At 36.9% G+C, this 17,290-nt stretch overlaps 2 protein-coding genes across 7 annotated transcripts in view; one reads left to right on the forward strand and one right to left on the reverse strand.

Moving 5' to 3' along the window:
• The window catches only part of RARS2 (arginyl-tRNA synthetase 2, mitochondrial), a 94,325-nt gene extending 91,758 nt beyond the window's left edge, over positions 1 to 2,567 (reverse strand). For 3 of the 6 annotated variants that reach the window (XR_007953585.1, XM_051997375.1, XM_051997373.1), the window contains exon 1: positions 2,439 to 2,567. Coding sequence is in view for 5 of the 6 variants with exons in the window: in XM_051997375.1 (XP_051853335.1) it covers positions 2,439 to 2,474 (36 nt within the window). In the remaining variant the exon portion in view is untranslated. The remainder of the gene's footprint in view (positions 1 to 2,438) is intronic. The other 3 variants (XM_051997377.1, XM_051997372.1, XM_051997376.1) reach the window with 2 other exon arrangements.
• Positions 2,568 to 2,693: 126 nt separating this feature from the next.
• Positions 2,694 to 17,290, forward strand: part of ORC3 (origin recognition complex subunit 3) — a 98,943-nt gene continuing 84,346 nt past the window's right edge. The window contains exons 1-3 of the mRNA XM_051997371.1: positions 2,694 to 2,795; positions 11,506 to 11,560; positions 13,998 to 14,095. Of these exons, the coding sequence (XP_051853331.1) occupies positions 2,772 to 2,795; positions 11,506 to 11,560; positions 13,998 to 14,095 (177 nt within the window). The 5' untranslated portion in view covers positions 2,694 to 2,771. The remainder of the gene's footprint in view (positions 2,796 to 11,505; positions 11,561 to 13,997; positions 14,096 to 17,290) is intronic.

Consider the following 17,290-nt stretch of genomic DNA (forward strand, 5'->3'; position numbering starts at 1 on the left):
CTTATGAGACTCCTTGCCCTGGTCCCTAACCTGTAAACTAAATTCAAAATTATACCCTAAAGTCAGACTGCCACTACTGTGAGTTCTCCTTTGATCTAAATACTTGTCCTGATTACTTGCCTTAGGCTGAATCCATAATCTGACTAAAAAACTGACCCCCTGTGGTGTCTCCTTATCTCTTCCTTTTACTACATTGTATGGTTCTTCCTCGGATTTCATTGGAGAAGTTGCAGAACTGTATGGTACCATTTTCTTCTACTACATCATTGTTATAGATCATATTTTCAGTACATGTCTCACTGCCTAGCATAGGGCCCTGAAAATAGGCAATCAATAATTTGCACAAATAAAGTAGGCTATGAGTCTGTTAAAGGGCTGTGCAGTTTGAAAAGGCTGTAACCACTGCATTAGATAAATATTTCAAAGCTCCTTACCAAATAGCTCAACTTTATCTAACCTCTAATGCTTTATTTTTATCTTTAATTATGATATATATACACACATATATATTTAATATCTTTAATTTATCCTCTCTGATCCAGTAAGTTCAGTCTCCTTATTAAACCTCTCATATCCAGATTTATTACTTCCTCAAAACCTTTATGTTTTTCTCCCTGCTTCCTTACCTTCCCCTCAGTTCTATGATGTTTTTTGTCCTTTCAAGTCCAAGTGGGTCAACAAGTTCTACTACATTTAACTTACCACAAAACAGCAGAATTTCAGAGCTGGCAGGAACCATTCTTCAAAAAGAATACTCTGCATAATTTTTTTGTTCTTTTCTATTTGTATCTCTAAATGCTTAGTGCAGTGCTTAGCATATAGTGAGAACTAATAATTTTTTTAATCCATTCATTTATCAAGCATCAAATATTTAAGTTCTTGCTGTGCCAGACACAATGGTAGATATTAGATACAAATACACTGGGTACAACTACAGAATGAAATCCTACTCACAAGGTAGCTCATCCTCCAAAAGGAAAGAAAGGAATCAAAGATAATGTCAAGGTTACAAACCTTAGTGATGGGAAGGGATGGTGGTGCCTTCAAAAGAAGTAGGAAAGTCTTAAAGAGGGAAAGACTTTAGGGAAGAGATGAATTCAGTTTTGGATATGTCTGAGGCATCTTAGTAACACACAGTATGAATGTTTCATTGAGAGTTGATATTATGAACAGATGTAAAGCTCAGGAAAGAAAATATCTCATTTTATCATAATAACTTTGAGAAAGTGATATTATCCCTCTTTTGCAAATGGGCCTTGCCCAAACAGCATTTATTGGTCTCTTCTTAACTGCTAAGTACTGCACAAAAGCAAAAAAAGGATACAAAAGCAAAAATGAAACATTCAAGTCAAGGAAATTATATTCTGAAATAGGGGATGACACATCCTGTGTGTATGTATGTTATATATTTAAAATATTATACAAACTATACCTATATATGTCATTTAATAGAAATTACATAGAGGGTAACTTTAGGGAGGAAGCATTAGCAACTGGCTGGGTATGTATGAGGAGCAGACTCGGGTAAAAGAGGACCCCTTGAAAAGCCTTTCAGGAAACTAGGGACCTTAAGAATTGTGAATAAAGAAGATGGGCATTCCAAACTTGGATGAGTGATGGCACAGGTTGTAAAAGGCAGCAGCAGGGCTCAAATCCAGATTCCTGTCTACCATATTCACAAGAAATTTGAGATATTGACTTCAAGAATTATTCTCTTCCTCTGCCCCCATTTAAAAACTGGTTGAGGAAATTGGTTCAAAAAGGAAAAGTGACCAGTCCAGCACCACACATCGGCTACACAAGTAGTTTTCCTCTATTACTATGTAAATTTCTTGAGGGAGGAACTCTTGATTCCTTTTGGTCCTTGCGTTCTTTGTGTTTAACAGGGTCTGACACCTAATAAACCCAAATACTTGAAGACTGATTTAGTCTCAGGGTTAGGAACAGAAGCCCCGTTTCCAATCTCCCACCCTAGTCCAAAAGAAAGGACTGGTTGGAAGTGCCGGTTTCAAGGTTGGCCAGATAGCTGGTGACCAGCAGCCCGAAGCTCCTAACACATAAAGTGGGCGTTTCAACGTTCACAGAGCTGTTGGAGGAAAGCAAATTAAAGCTCGCTGGAAATGTGAGTCGTAATTTTGTTCCCCCTACACACCACTGAGCAGTCAAGGTTGAGGATCACAGAGAGGAGCAAGCTCTGCAAATAAGAATGAAGAGTTGCAAACCCCGATCCTTGTCCGGTGACTGAAGACCGTCGGCTCCTGACACCGACTTCTCCGTGTCTCCACAAGGAAGCCGAGGCTCAGAACGGCGGGACAGCTCGGAAGCCCGGCGCACTGCTGCCTGTGGTCTCCCAATCCCGAGGCGCGAGGGGCAGGAGACGTCCCCGGAGAATTTGTCCCAACTGAGCTTCCCTCCCCCACTACTGACAGGCTTGGTACCTGAGAGGCGATGGACCTGCGGAAGGTGCAGGCCATGGCTCCACAACTTCGGGGACCGCGACCCCAGAACGTGAGACTGGGCCCTCGCGTGCTAAACCCCAGCCCATCAACACCCAGCCAGCCAGCCAGTTCAGCGTTCATCCCACCCCGCCCCTTTCCATACGCCCCGCCCCCAGGTCCCAAGAACCGCCATTCCGGAAGCAGACTGCGAACCAATCGCTAATCAAGAGCTCTCTTCCTCTCCTTCTGACCTTTCTCCCCGCCCTATCCGTCTGCCGCTGGGGAACTCGGGTAATGCTCAATTCCACTTGAATCAAACGGGTGCTGTGCATCATGGCTACCTCCTCGGTGTCCAAGGTGAGTGGGCGGAGGGGGCGCGTCTCCGGGCACGCTATGGACGCACCTCCTGCTCATTCCTCGACTCCTCGGCTACGCCCTCTTCCCTCTCCTCCTGGCGTGTGCGGCCTCTTTCTCGCTCTGTCCCCATCCTGCGTCTGATGGCCGTCCTGGCTTGTGACTCGCCGGGAGTACTGAGGGAGGGGGCAGCCGAATCTGAGCGCCGGGCGGGCTAGGCTAGCAGTCAGGGAGATCTGAGTTCAAATTCGACCTCAGACGTTTAGAGTAAGTGTGGCCACTATTTGTCCAGGTTTCCCAACTGTAAAAAATGGGGATATTTGCAGGATTATTGTGAGGATCAAATGAGATGATATTCATAAAGGGCTTACCTAGCCCATTGCTTGGCACATAGTAGGTGCTAGGTAAACGCTTATTCTCCTTAGGCCGCCTTTGAGAAGCAGACCCTTATTCATAACTTTCACCTATCTATCTTACAGTGTTCACTGGTAGCATCAGATAATACTATTAAAGGCCTTATATGTCCCAGTTTTCTTGCCTTAACCCACACTAAAATCCTATAGAGTAAGGTTGAAAAGTAAGAACAGAATCAGCTAGTTTTACTCAATATTTTACAGATGAACAGACCCATGGAAGTAGAGGAACTTAGCTGATATCACACAGATAATAAGTAAACAGATCTGAACCCAGAGCTTCCTAGTTTCCATTGTGCACAGAGAATGCAAAGTAGAGTTGAATTCACACCTAGTTCTTGCCATTCTAATTTGGTGCTTTCTCCTCAGGCTTTTTATAGCTTTCTATAGACTGCAAGTTCTTTGAAGGCAATTAATTGGCTTTTCCCCCAGCCTCCGTAGACAATAAGTGCTTATTGACTTAATGACTTCCAGCCAGAAATAGCTCTTTCCTCAAACTTATTAGACAAGTTTTCATTTGTTCTCCTTACTGTCATCTCATGGCCCCAATTGAAAACTTAAATCCTGGGTACATATCAAACTATACCAATTATAATTTAGATAAACAGGCACAAAAACACTATGATCCTTATTTGATTTAGGAAGGAGTTGAGGGAGGAGAAACAAGCAGTGTGACTGCCAAAGTCGTGGAGATGGAAATGGAAAGGAATAGAGAATCTTCTTTTTTTTTCTCCTTCCTTCCTTCTTTCCTTCCTTCCTTCCTTCCTTCCTTCCTTCCTTCCTTCCTTCCTTCCTTCCTTCCCTCCCTCTTTCTTTCCATCCCTCCCTCCCTCCTTCCCTCTTTCTTTCCTTCTTTTCTTTTTACCTTCCTTCCCTTCCTTCCTCCCTCCCTCCCTCCCTCTCTTCCTTCCTTCCTTCCTTCTTTCCTTCCTTCCTTCCTTCCTTCCTTCCTTCCGAATTAAGTAATTTGATCAGGATCACATAGCTAGCTAGTGTCAAATGTCTGAGTCTGCATTTGAACTCAGGACTGCTCTATCCACTATCACCTGGAAGCTATGAATGAGAGAAGAGGAAATTTTATCTCTGTTGTTTGCAGCATATCCCAGGAACAGAAAGACCTCCAGCTCTGGTGAACACAAGGTTCAAATTTGGTCTGTAATACTTGCTACATATTTGACCCCAGAGCAAGTAACTTGGGCTCAGATTTCCTTTAAAGTGGGGAAATTGTACTAGATAGATTTTGAGGTCCCTTGCTTCTCCAGATTTGAGATCCTTTGAAATAAAAGTACTTTGATAAGTCCAGGTTTTAACTACTCTAATTCCAGATCCCAGTAACTACTATAGAAGATGCTTTAGGAAAAGAACATAAATAGTATACTTTATACATATAATAAATATCTATTGAAAACACATATTTGGAGTGGGAGTTGGGGATGCATGGGAATGTCAGACATAGGAAGAAACAGAATCCAGGAAAACTACTTGATGACTTGATGCTGTCCACCTCTGCTTTTTCCTCATTCCCTAATTCCCTGGCATGCTTTGTGGAATGGGTAAGCTCTTCTCCTTTTGATCAGTAGCATTCTGTATCAATTAGTCTACAGAGTATGTGTTTAGCTTTATACTGGGTGATGACAAATAGAAGCAAATAATAAATTAATTAGGCCTTGCTTTAAAATTATTCTAAATGTAACTTTTATTATCATCCCCATCTCCCAAACTGGGGAACAGGGAGAAATTTTTTTTTTTAACAAATATGCATATTTCAGGCAAATCACATTTGGACACTGGTCATGTCCAGAAATGTATCGCTCTTGCTGAGCTCTGAGTATATCACTTCTCTGGCAGGAATTGGATACCACACTTCATAATTATGGTTCTGGAATTGTTTTTGTAGTTTGAATTGGTAAAAGTTTAAAATCTTTACTTCAATCAAAGCATAATACATTTTGCTTCAGCCTCTTATTTTACCTCAGTGAATTATGTTTAAAGTTTTGGATTTTGCTTTCTAATCCATTCTGCTATCCTCTTTTGTTTTATGGGTGAATTCATCCCATTCACATTCATAGTAATGACTATTAATTGTATATTTCCTTCCATCCTACCCTATTATACTTTTTCTTCTTTTCCCTATACCGTCTTCATAAAAAAAGGATGGTAAGGGAGAAATGGTATGCTTAGCGTCAGTGCTCTAGATTTGGTGCAACCTGATTTTACTACCTTTCTCTAATTTTCTTTTTCTTACCTGGAATCCAGTCACTGTTTCTTATCTTTTCTTTTAAACTCCACTTTTTCAGTCTATACTCTTTTGTTAGAGTTTGTTTTGCTTGGGACTAAGGCCTTTCTCTTTTTTCTGATACTTCCTGTAGAGCGCTGCAGATAGTGGAGAGGTCAGAGAACAGCAACTGCCTTTCAGTCTCCTTATATCATCATTATCATCCTCTCACATGAAGAAATTAATTCTACAGGTCTGAGACCTCCAGCAGCCATTGGCAGGTGGCTCCCGTATCACAACAATTTCCCTTGAAACCAACCTCCTCTTTTCCAAACCTCCTCTTTCTCTTTTATGTGAAATGTATTTCTGTACCCAATTTTGAGACAGATAAGTAGTGAAATGGATAGAACACTGGTCTTAAAATCAGGAATATTCATCTTCATTTGAACATATCAAATCCAGGCTGAGGTGTGTGCCCTGGACAAGTCACTTAACTCTTTTTCCTCATCTGTAAAAGGAGCTGAAGAATGGCAAACCACTCCAATATCTTTGCCAAATCTAACTCTGTGTATATATTTATATGTACATATATATTTGTGTGTTTTCTGCTCTCCTTTGACTAGTTGAGATGAGAGATTCCAGTTGTCCCGCCTACCCTTTCCTTTTTGTCCCTTTAGTCATGGATTTCCTCACACTGATTATGCTTTCCTTTCTCTTCTTATTCCCTAATGGTATATTATACTTCTTTATTTATTCCTCATCTTCCTTTAACATCATCAAAGTAATATCTCAGGCTCTTTGTCTAATTAGATATTGTATATAACTATTCAAGATGATGATAGACTTCTAAAGAGAGAAAATGAATTATCTCCTCATATCAAAATGAAAATAATTTATTCTTGTTTTATTCTCTTAGGATTGTTGTTTGTGTTTTCTTTTTTATTTCAAAGTTTCTCTGCCATTCTGGTCTTTTTATTGGGAATGTTTGGAAGTCCCCTATTTAATTAAAGGTCCATTTTTCCCCCCTAGGATTGATTTCAGTTTTTTTCTTTGACCTGGAAATTCAGGAATTGATGTTCTTGGGAGTTTTTATTTTAAGATTTCTTTCAGAAGATGACTTATTTTTGTATTTCTACTTTTCCCTCTTGTTCTAAGAGATCAGGAAAGTTTTCTTTTAGGATTTTTTGAAAAATTATATGTATATTCTTTTTACTGTCTTGGTATTCAGGTAGTCAGATGAATCTTAAATTATCTCTTCTTGATCTGTTTTCCAGGTCAATTATTTTTGCTCTGAGATACTTGTATTTTCTTCTATTTTTTTTTTCAGTTTTTTTTCCCATTGTGTTTTAATATTTTTTTGAATTTTGCAGCCATTGGCTTTCATTTGGTCATTTTTAATTTTCAGGTGGATTTTTTTTTTTCCTTGGGCAAGGTTTTGTACCCCTTGTGCAAGGCTGCCAATTCTTTTCCAATTCCACTATCGTGTCTTAGTTCAAAAGAATTATCAGTCAAGTAAAGTTAACTAAGAGAAGACACCTTGGGAAGTGAGCTTGGAGTCCAAATCCAGTTATAAAATTTTAACAGACTTAGAAGTCTAATCCTAACCACCTGGGCTATTTCCCTTTCCTGTTCTGTTTTTTGTTTCATTCCAGCAAAGAATATATTTATTTTAAATCCATTTTTGCATTTGCATAGCACTTTTATTTTTCACTTTGCTTTGACTCCATTATTGAGTTTTATCCTCTCAGTAGAATTCCAGAATTTGGATTTGGAAGGGACTGTTAACATTTTCTTTTCCCAAAATTTCCAATTCATGCATGGCCTATGAATTCCCTCTGCAGTATTTGATAACCTTATTTTTATCTGAAAACATTTGATGATAAGGAAATCACTACAGTTTTACTTTGGGAATTCTTTTTGTTATCAAAGATTTTAATTTTTTTTAGACAAAACTTGCTTTTCTTCTTCTGAATTTTCTCTCTCTCTCTCTCTCTCTCTTTCTCTCTCTCTCTCTCTTTTTTGATCTGTCCTTTAGCTCCAACATGTCATTTCAAATATTTAGAGATAGTATTCACATCTTCTCCTCCCCATCCCAATGAATAAAAATAATAGCAGCAGTAATCCAGTTTATTCTTTTCGGAATATCCCTAATTTCTTCAATTGAGCTTTGTAAATAGTTATTTCCAGTAACCTCACAATCTGAGTTGCCCTAATTTGGACACATTTCTACTTTTCAGTGTACTTTTAAAAAAGCGACAAGCAAAATGAAGGGGATATCATGACATGCAAGTGAATTGGATTTAAGTGAGAGAGGGCTGGGCGAGGTCACCTACCTCACTTTCCCCTCCAGAGCCATCTGTGTCCAGTGGCCAGATAGAGATCAGGATGACTGGAGATGGCCCTGGATACAATGGGAGATCTTTTTAACTTTGACTGAAGTCACCCCATTGAGTGCTTAGGGCTAAGTAGTAGTTGAGGCAAACAATTTTCTCTTTCAAGGAAGCAATAAATTGGGAAAACATTTTTCATTCAAAGGTTCTGATAAAGGCCTCATTTCTAAAATATATAGAGAATTGACTCAAATTTATAAGAATTCAAGCCATTCTCCAATAGATAAATGGTCAAAAGATATGAACAGACAATTTTCAGATGAAGAAATTGAAACCATTTCTAGTCATATGAAAAGGTAAATCACTATTGATCAGAGAAATGCAAATTAAGACAACTCTGAGATACCACTGTATACCTGTCAGATTGGCTAAGATGACAAGAAAAGATAATGATTACGTTGGAGGGGATGTGGGAAAAATGGGACACTGATATATTGTTGGAGGAACTGTGAACAGATCCAACCATTCTGGAGAGCAGTTTGGAACTGCTCAAAAGCTTATCAAACTGTGCATACCCTTTGATCCAGCAGTGCTTATACTGGGCTTATCTCCCAAAGAGATCTTAAAGGAGGGAAAGGGACCCACATGTGCAAAAATGTTAGTAGCAACCCTTTTTGTAGTGGCAAGAAACTGGAAATTGAGTGGATGCCCATCAGTTGGAGAATGGCTGAATAAATTATGGTATATGAATGTTTTGGAATATTGTTCTGTAAGAAACAACCAGCAGGATAATTTCAGAGAGGCCTGGAGAGACCTACATGAACTGATGCAAAGTGAAGTGAATAGAACCAGGAGATCACTATACACGGCAACAAGAATATACGATGATCAATTTTGATGGATGTGGTTCTCTTCAACAATGAGATGATTCAAATCAATTCCAATTGTTCAGTGATGAAGAGAGCCATGTAGACCCAAAGGGAGAACCATGGGAGCTGACTGTGGTTCACAACATAGCATTTTCACTCTTTTTTTTGTTGTTTGCTTGCATTTTATTTTGCTTCACTTTTTCTCTTGTGTAGCACAATAATTGTACAAATGTGTACGCATAAAAAAAAGAATTTCTTCTTTCACCTAGTCCAAAAAAATCTAAATAAATGAATGAATGAATCTGAGAAAATCCTTACTTCAGACTGAGAAGCAAAGAGATCTAGGATGGAGAAGAAAGAGTAGAGACCTGAAGAAAAGAAAGCTAATTCACAGGAAAAGCAATTGTTTGTCCTTCAAAATTCAGTTGATAAAAAAAAAAAGAAAATTTATATTAGCTTCAGAGAACAAGTGGCATCAAAAGACCCAGGCTCATTTTTTCATTTCTCATTATCTTAGCTGTGTGTGTGTGTGTGTGTGTGTGTGTGTGTGTGTGTGTGTGTGTATGTATGTGTGTGTATGTATGTATAGGAGGTAGTGATTTGCCTGGGATCATTCAGCTAGTAAACATCTGAGTATGAATTGGAACTCGCGTCCTTCTGACTCCAGGTTGTCCCTCAAGTAACATTAAAAGACATAGTGTCTATAAAATAAGGAGATGATGTCTGGACCATATCTGGATTATTGTGTTTAATTCTGAAAACTGTATTTCAGAAAGGACAATTAAAAGTTGGAGGATGTATCCAGGATGAATAGGAGACTGGAGTCATAGGCATATCATTTTATCATTTGTATTTGATGGCTATCTTTTGTGAGAGTGGCAGACAATTTTGAGTTATGTATCTCTATTTAATTCTTCACTTGATATTGATAGTTGATATTCTTGAAAAAAATTGTTTTTTGGCTCTACCAAGGGATTGTATATGATTTTAATATGCATGGGAAAACACCCTGTTGGAGAAGAGTGTTTAGAGCTACATTTTACTTTAGCAAAGCAAATGCTTTTTAAAAACAATCAAGTACAGTAGAATCTTGGATTATCTATACTGCTCACATTGTTGAAAATACTATAATTTGCAAAAGCTTGTTTTCTATTTTCATTAAATGTAGCATTGATGCATGTTTAAATCATTTTCATGAGGAATTTGTAGAATTGAGATAATAGATATGGTTCCTGTTTTGGAGATTCTATATAATATGCTTCATGTTTTACCATCCAAGGAAGCTCTCTTCAATTCAAATTTACTATATGAAAATGTATTAAGTATGACCAGTTGAAGTGGATGAGATTAAATGTTGAAAACTTTGCTCTGCCTTCTAAGACTCTTAATGGAAAACATGAACATCCCCTTTAATATTATGTTAAAAATAATTGAGAACATTCCCTTGAGAGAGTATAGAGAATATCTTTAACTTGAGTACTTATTGAATCATATTGATATCTCATAGAAGATGATTTGATTGAGTCAGGCTATTGACCTGAACTTGGACTTGAAGCCTATAAAAGTGAGCCCACAGATGAATGAATGAAAAAAGCATTTATTAAGTATTTATTATTTGTCCAATTCAGATCTTGAGAAAAATCAGAAGTCTAGAGGAACTTGAACATAATTATTAACCAGAAGATAGATATTCTTTGGCTACTAGGAGAAAAAGTCTGCTTACTCATATAGTACTCTCTGGGGAACTCCTGCATCAAAGATGATACTTGTGATGAGGAAGAGGCAGGATAGTGAAGGCTTTTTCAAAGAGGGAATTACATATTTTAAATGGTGCTGCTGCCATTTTCAGACCTCACACCTCACTTTCTGGCATGAACTCACAAGTGAACTAGTGACATCTCTATGACCCTCGCCATCTAGAAGCAGTTGTGGAAGAAGAGACCTCTGTCCTTTATCCCAAGTAAATTTCAGGGTGACTGCTTAAGGGAAAATGATGAGGGGAGCCCCCAAACTTTAAAGCTCTTTGAAGGAGAGATTCTCCTTGAACCCTGCCTCAATAAAAGACCCCACCTCAGGGAACCAAGATAAAGTAGCTTATCTTGGTGGGACTAGTTGAAGTAATCTCATTAGCTGGAGAGCTACATTTCTATTGACCCCTATTGTTGGCTCAAAACCATTCCCAATAAATGGTCTCACCAGGGCCTGGGTGTAGTGACAGCATTGAGGGAATCTCATTCGATTGAAACTTCTGTCTCAGATTTCCTTATAAAAAAGGCAACTTGGGGCTCAGTCCTTGCAAAAGACCTAGCATGCCCTGCCATGCTATGCTATGCCAAGGAACCCTCTGCCCACTGAAATAATATTCTCTTTCAGCATTATCCTATTTCCCTCACCTATTTCCCTAACAAGACTTTATATCTCTCTGTTTGGGACCTTGCTAACATATTACCATTAAAATGATCCTTAGCTCCTCCTAGGGAGAAGTTAATAATATTTATGAAACAATTAAGCATGCCCAATTTATGATTTTGCATCTACTTTCCACTTTTTTTTTCTCTACACAGCTAATTGTGTCCAGTTTTACCTAGTTTCAACTGGTTTCAAAAGCTCCTGTTTCCCTACTCTTGAATACTTCTGTTTCACAATTCTGGTTTTCCTTCCTGTTGGAATATAACTGCTTATTGTTTCTCATAATGCCAAACTTTCTACAACTAGTTTTTTCCTTTACTGCTTATTCGTTTTGAAAAATAAGATTTTCTAAATGAGTTCATATTAGTAATAGCTTCCATATATGACTTTAATTGGCTAGTCAAAATCTTTAGCTAAATAGATGTATATGTTACTTTTAAACTTTGATTTTCACTAATTTCTTGCTTTTTTCTATAGGGTTGTTTTGTCTTTAAACCAGACTTTAAAAGGAAAAAGGTTTCTTTTCCAATAGGTAAGTTCATATTTTATTTTTCTTACATAAAAAAACCTGTCATTTTTTTCCCTAGGTCATTTTAGTAATTTCCATATCCAGGTTTGGTTTATTTACTCATGCATACATAGCAATTTTGTTCCAAGGTGACTGTTGTCAGATGGGACTTTGACTTAAAGAAGAATTTAAATAGACCTTCAAAAATCAAGATATATAGTAAATGTCTTATAATGGTTGTTCTCAATTCTTTAAAAGATAATGACTTCTTACTTTTTCTTTATGTCAGCAGAGAATTATTTTGAGATAAATAGATTTATGCATGTAAACCAAATTTTAATCAAAAAAGTATTAATTACTACTATAAGCCTAGCACTGCTAGTTGCCATAGAGTAGAAGAAAGAGTATATGCAAAAATTTGTCTCAGGTTTGATGTGTCTCTTTTCATGGTATTCATGGTAAATGAAAAGTACAAACACTGAAGATGGCATTTTAGGGTTGTCATTTGGCAACCTAACTTGTTTTGATCTAATAAACATAAAAGTAAATTTAGAAATCCATATTAATTACACACACCATGTAGTGATTTACCTTTTTTTTTCTTGGAAGAATTTTTTTTTTTTATTATAGCTTTTTATTTACAAGATATATGCATGGGTAATTTTTCAGCATTGACCCTGGCAAAACCTTTGGCTCCAATTTTTCCTCTTCTTCCCCCACCCTCTCCCCCAGATGGCAGGTAGACCAATACATGTTAAATATGTTAAAGCATATATTAAATGCAATATATGTATACATATCCATACAGTTATTTTACTGCACAAGAAGAATCAGACTTATTTGACATAATTTAACCTGTGAAGGAAATCAAAAATGCAAGCGGACAAAAACAGAGGGATTGGAAATGCTATGTAGTGGTTCACACTTATTTTCCTGTTTTTTTTTGCTGGGTGTAGCTGGTTCTATTCATTATTGAACAAATGGAACTGATTTGGTTCATCTCATTGTTAAAGAGGGCCATGTCCATCAGAATTGATCATCATATAGTATTGTTGTTGAAGTGTATAATGATCTTCTGGTTCTGTTCGTTTTACTCAGCATCAGTTCATGCAAGTTTCCCCAGGCCTTTCTGAAATCATCCTACTGGTCATTTCTTACAGAACAATAACATTCCATAACATTCATATACCACAGTTTATTCAGCCATTCTCTAATTGATGGGCATCCATTAAGTTTCCAGTTTCTAGCCACTATAAAGAGGGCTGCCACAAACATTTTTGCGCATACAGATTTCCCTTCTTTAAGATCTCTTTGGGATATAAGCCAAGTAGTAACACTGCTGGATCAGAGGGTATGCACAGTTTGATAACTTTTTGAGCATAGTTCCAAATGTCTAGTTATGTTCACAGTTCCACCAACAATGTATCAGTATCCCAGTTTTCCCACATCCCCTCCAACATTCCACATTATCTTTCCCTGTCACTCTAGCCAGTCTGACAGGTGTGTAGTGATATCTCAGAGTTGTCTTAATTTGCATTTCTCTGATTAATAATGACTTGGAGCATCTTTTCATATGGTTAGAAATAGTTTCAATTTCTTCATCTGAAAATTGTTTGTATGATTTACCATTTTAAAACTGATCTTATATGATGTCTTGGAAAAGTGGCAATATTGATCCTTTTTGATGCTTTAGGTCATAGAAATTTAAAATTAGAAAGCATTTATTTTATGGATGAGGAAACGGAGACCAAAAGATTGCATTTCTTCAGGAGCACACCTCTAATTAACTGACTTGATCTGAAATCTTTTGAATTATAGTTTAATGCTTTTTTCCATATATTGCATTTTTAGAGAATAGAAAAAATTAAGGGTTGTTGATTTATTACTACAACCCAGTCACTGGGTTCTATGTCAAGTTTGTGCCCAGCTAGCCACTCTGTAACTTAATGATCAAAGTCACCCAAGCTTCCAATAGGAAGAAATGCTCCAGAATGGAATGGCCTGCTGTAGTAGAATGTAGCATCCCTGGAGTACTGAAATTCTTCTTGTGGAGATTACATCATCACAGCAAAGATATTAATGAAAGGATTTTGGTTCAGGTATGAATAAGATAAGATTACCACCAATGAGGTCCTTTTTGACTCAGTGATTCTGTGATTTATGATTTTCCAGGAACATTTTTTTTGATCATTTCTTAATATTTTGGGGAAAGTGTATATTCCTGAGATCGTTTAAGATTTGACTTTATTTATACCTCCTTCCTATATGGTGTTAGCCATTTTCTATGGTAAATATGCTATATGATGACATTTAAGTTTATATTTCTTCAAGATAGGGTGATTTTTAGTCCCAAACCGAGGGTTTTTCTTTTGAGTGAGTTGCATAGTGTTTTTTTCATAGTTCATATGAAAAAAATTAATTTAAGAAATTTCAGGTTCTTATTTTTTTCCTATATTTTCAGCTGACTATTTCAATGAAGGTGAAAGTTTTTCTGAAGATAGCAAGCTACGTTTTGACACTTGTCAATTGCTATGGCAGCAGATGAAATCTGAAGCTGAGGTAGGTACTATTATAATAATTCAGCCTAATATTTTATTTTATTTTATTTTACTATGTTAATCCTTTATTATGAAAAGAAATGTTATGCATGTACATTGCAACACTATGTACAGACATTGAACCAAGGCATTGAGCAACAGCGTATAATCAAAGTGTAGCATTGTCTTAGCAATGATCTCAGGCAGCAGAGAATTTGGTGTCAATATAGAAGTTGATACTAAGGATCTACTTTCAAAAAAATACATAACTATAGTATTTTTAAACTGGACTGTACTGTAGCCAACATGGAGGGTGGGGAAGAAGGGAAGCACATAAAAGAGGGACCATTTTAATATGTGAATGTAAAATGAAATTAAAAATATACATATATTAGAAACATTATTTCGGGAAGCCAGGTCAACAATTAATTCATTTCATTCCATCTGTAATGCTTAGGCTAAGTTAATGGAAAAGGGAACTTGTTGTTCTCAAAGAGCTCATCTGATGCCAAGTGATGCTGTTCTACCAAATAATTCTGCCTTTGGAGCAAATAAATGAGCCACACAAGAATATTTCTAATACTTTGTCTCATACTTTGCTTTGTGACTTAAACTGTTATTATTCAATTGATTACCCACCTTATTTGCCAGGCTTGGTTGAGTGACTATTTTCAAAAGTCAAATTCACTTTGAAGATGAAGACTTGCCCTCTGAAAACAATTCCAAAAAAAAGTCCTTAATAGTACAAGCCTTACTTCAGTAAAATATCTCAAGGAGAAAAGTTTGAAGGATATATCAAGAACTAGACATGAAGTTAGGATTTTTTTGGGGGGTGGAGTGGGAGGAGAGATTTAAGACTCAAGATTCCTCACCTATAACCAGGAATGATACTTGTACTATACCTCCTATCTAACAATTCATTGAGTTAAGCAGCCTAATATTTTGGATCACTTTTACTTCTTTCCTTTCTTGATAAAATATTTGAAATAAAACAAAATGGACAAGAATAATGTATAGTTTTCCTGGGAAAATTACTACCATGCAGTAATAAATTTCAGATTTGTATTGTGTTCATACTGAATACCTTTTGTGACTAACTCTTTATATATAATTTTGGTTTTATTGTACCCCATGTACAGTCTTACTGCTAGGTTTTGAAGCATGATGTATTTTTTATATATACCATGCCCCCTCCCTATGGTTGCATTAGCAGTCTGAGTAGGGGGTTTTGAGATTTATAGAAGAAGTAATGCATCTCTCATCTTCATAGTTCCCAAAGTATAATAACATGGAAAATAATAGCTTAGTATCTATGAGTATATATTATTAAAGGAATTTGGTAACTAATACCATCCTCCTTGAATCTTAAAGCATTTTTTGTGGATTTCTTTGCTTTTACTACATGTCTCATTTTGCACTATGCTTATTTGTAGAAATGTCATATTTCACTATTAGATTATAATTTCTTGAGAGTAGGGATGCTATTGTTTTTCATGTCTTTATTTTCAGTACCAATCCAGCACAGTGATTCTCAGGTAAACAAATCATTTAACTTTAATCTACTGTATATTCATACAGCAACTGTTTTAAATTTTTTTTTAATTATTAAATTAAATTGAGATAGAATCAACTGAAAAGTAAAGACATGACATTTTGTGAAAAGTTCTCCACAGAAAATAATCACTCCCTGGAACTAAGACAATAGCTCCTTTAAAAAAAAAAAAAAATAGATGAGTGCCATACATATACCGTGTTTCCCTGATAATAAGACCTATCCCGAAAATAAGCCCTCCCCTTACTGTGTAAGATTCCTCTAAAATAAGCCCTATTGAGATTGCTGCTGTAGTGAAGGTGATCCCCTGCGCTACACGCTACATTATGGTACCCTCTGTATGCATTGTCCTCTCCCCCCCCGCCCCCGGGTGAAAAGCATGCCGCGCTCCGAGCTACATCCAATCAGAGCTGCAGCAGTGAGCGCATCATCCTGTTCTTCCCCAGTGATTTGCTTGCTGGCGCCATTGAGAGCAGTGCCGAGGAGGAGAGCTGAGGCAGGACAACATAAAAATCCGGTATATAAGTGGGAGTGATGGGGCATGATGGAGGATAAAAGAAGAACTCAGCCAGCACTCACTGCGCTAAAGAAATGAAGAGCTTCCTTGCAGAGAGAAGAATAGATCAAGTAATGATTCCTGCAGGAATGACTGCCTATCTCCAGACCCTTGATATTGCAATAAACAAGCCATTCAAGGACCATTTGCGCATGGAAGTCAATGACTACATTGAAAATAGAATGGAAAGAAATCAGCGTGGAAACTTTGTGAAGCCCTGTCTGCAAGAAGTCGTGACTTGGGTGAAGAAGTCATGGGATAAAATTACTGACAGCTGTGTCGCCAAGGCACTACGAGCAGGTTACCTGGACAAAACATGTTCATTTAAAGAGAGCTATATTGCTGGACATGACAGATTGGGTCCACTTCTTCTGAAGGAAATAGAAGCGCAAGACATCCAGGACGGAATTCAGGGTATGGACACTTATGATGATGTTGTTGAAGAAGATGACATGATCATTATTGAATAAAGGTACTTTTTTTTGTTCACATTTACCTGTTTATTAAAATTTCTGTCAATGTTCATTAAAATAAGCCCTCCCCTGAAAATAAGCCCTCTGGTGTTTTTCTGTCCAAAAAAATAATAAGACAGTGTCTTATTATCGGGGAAACACGGTATTACTTCTTATAAAGTCTGAACATTGTTCAGATTAAGTGCTATTAAGCAATATAGTATATATGTTTACAGGATTAAATAGTAGAGACACAATTAACTATGAAATAGCACCACCAAATAGTTCTGGATGAACAGCTAGATGATGCAGTGGTTAGAGCACTGAGCCTGAGTTCAAATTCAGCTTCAGACACTTACTAGCTATGTGACCTTCAGCACATCACTTAATCCCAATTGCTTCACCAAAAGAAAAAGAAAAAGAAATAGTTCTAAACCTGCTAATAAAGAGCTGTATGATCTCAGAAATGTCACTTTAACCTTGTGGCCCTTAGTTTCTTAATCACTTTCAGTTATAACATTCCATTAATATATAAAACCATTTTTATGCCGTTAACAAGCCATGTGATATAGTTTCTGCTTCTTGTTATTGGTATTACTGTTATCATTATAGTTATTATTACTTGTTAATAAAAATACAATAATGGGCATTATTGTT

This window comes from Antechinus flavipes, chromosome 4 (genome assembly GCF_016432865.1).
Source record: "Antechinus flavipes isolate AdamAnt ecotype Samford, QLD, Australia chromosome 4, AdamAnt_v2, whole genome shotgun sequence".
NCBI classification, from domain to species: domain Eukaryota; kingdom Metazoa; phylum Chordata; class Mammalia; order Dasyuromorphia; family Dasyuridae; genus Antechinus; species Antechinus flavipes.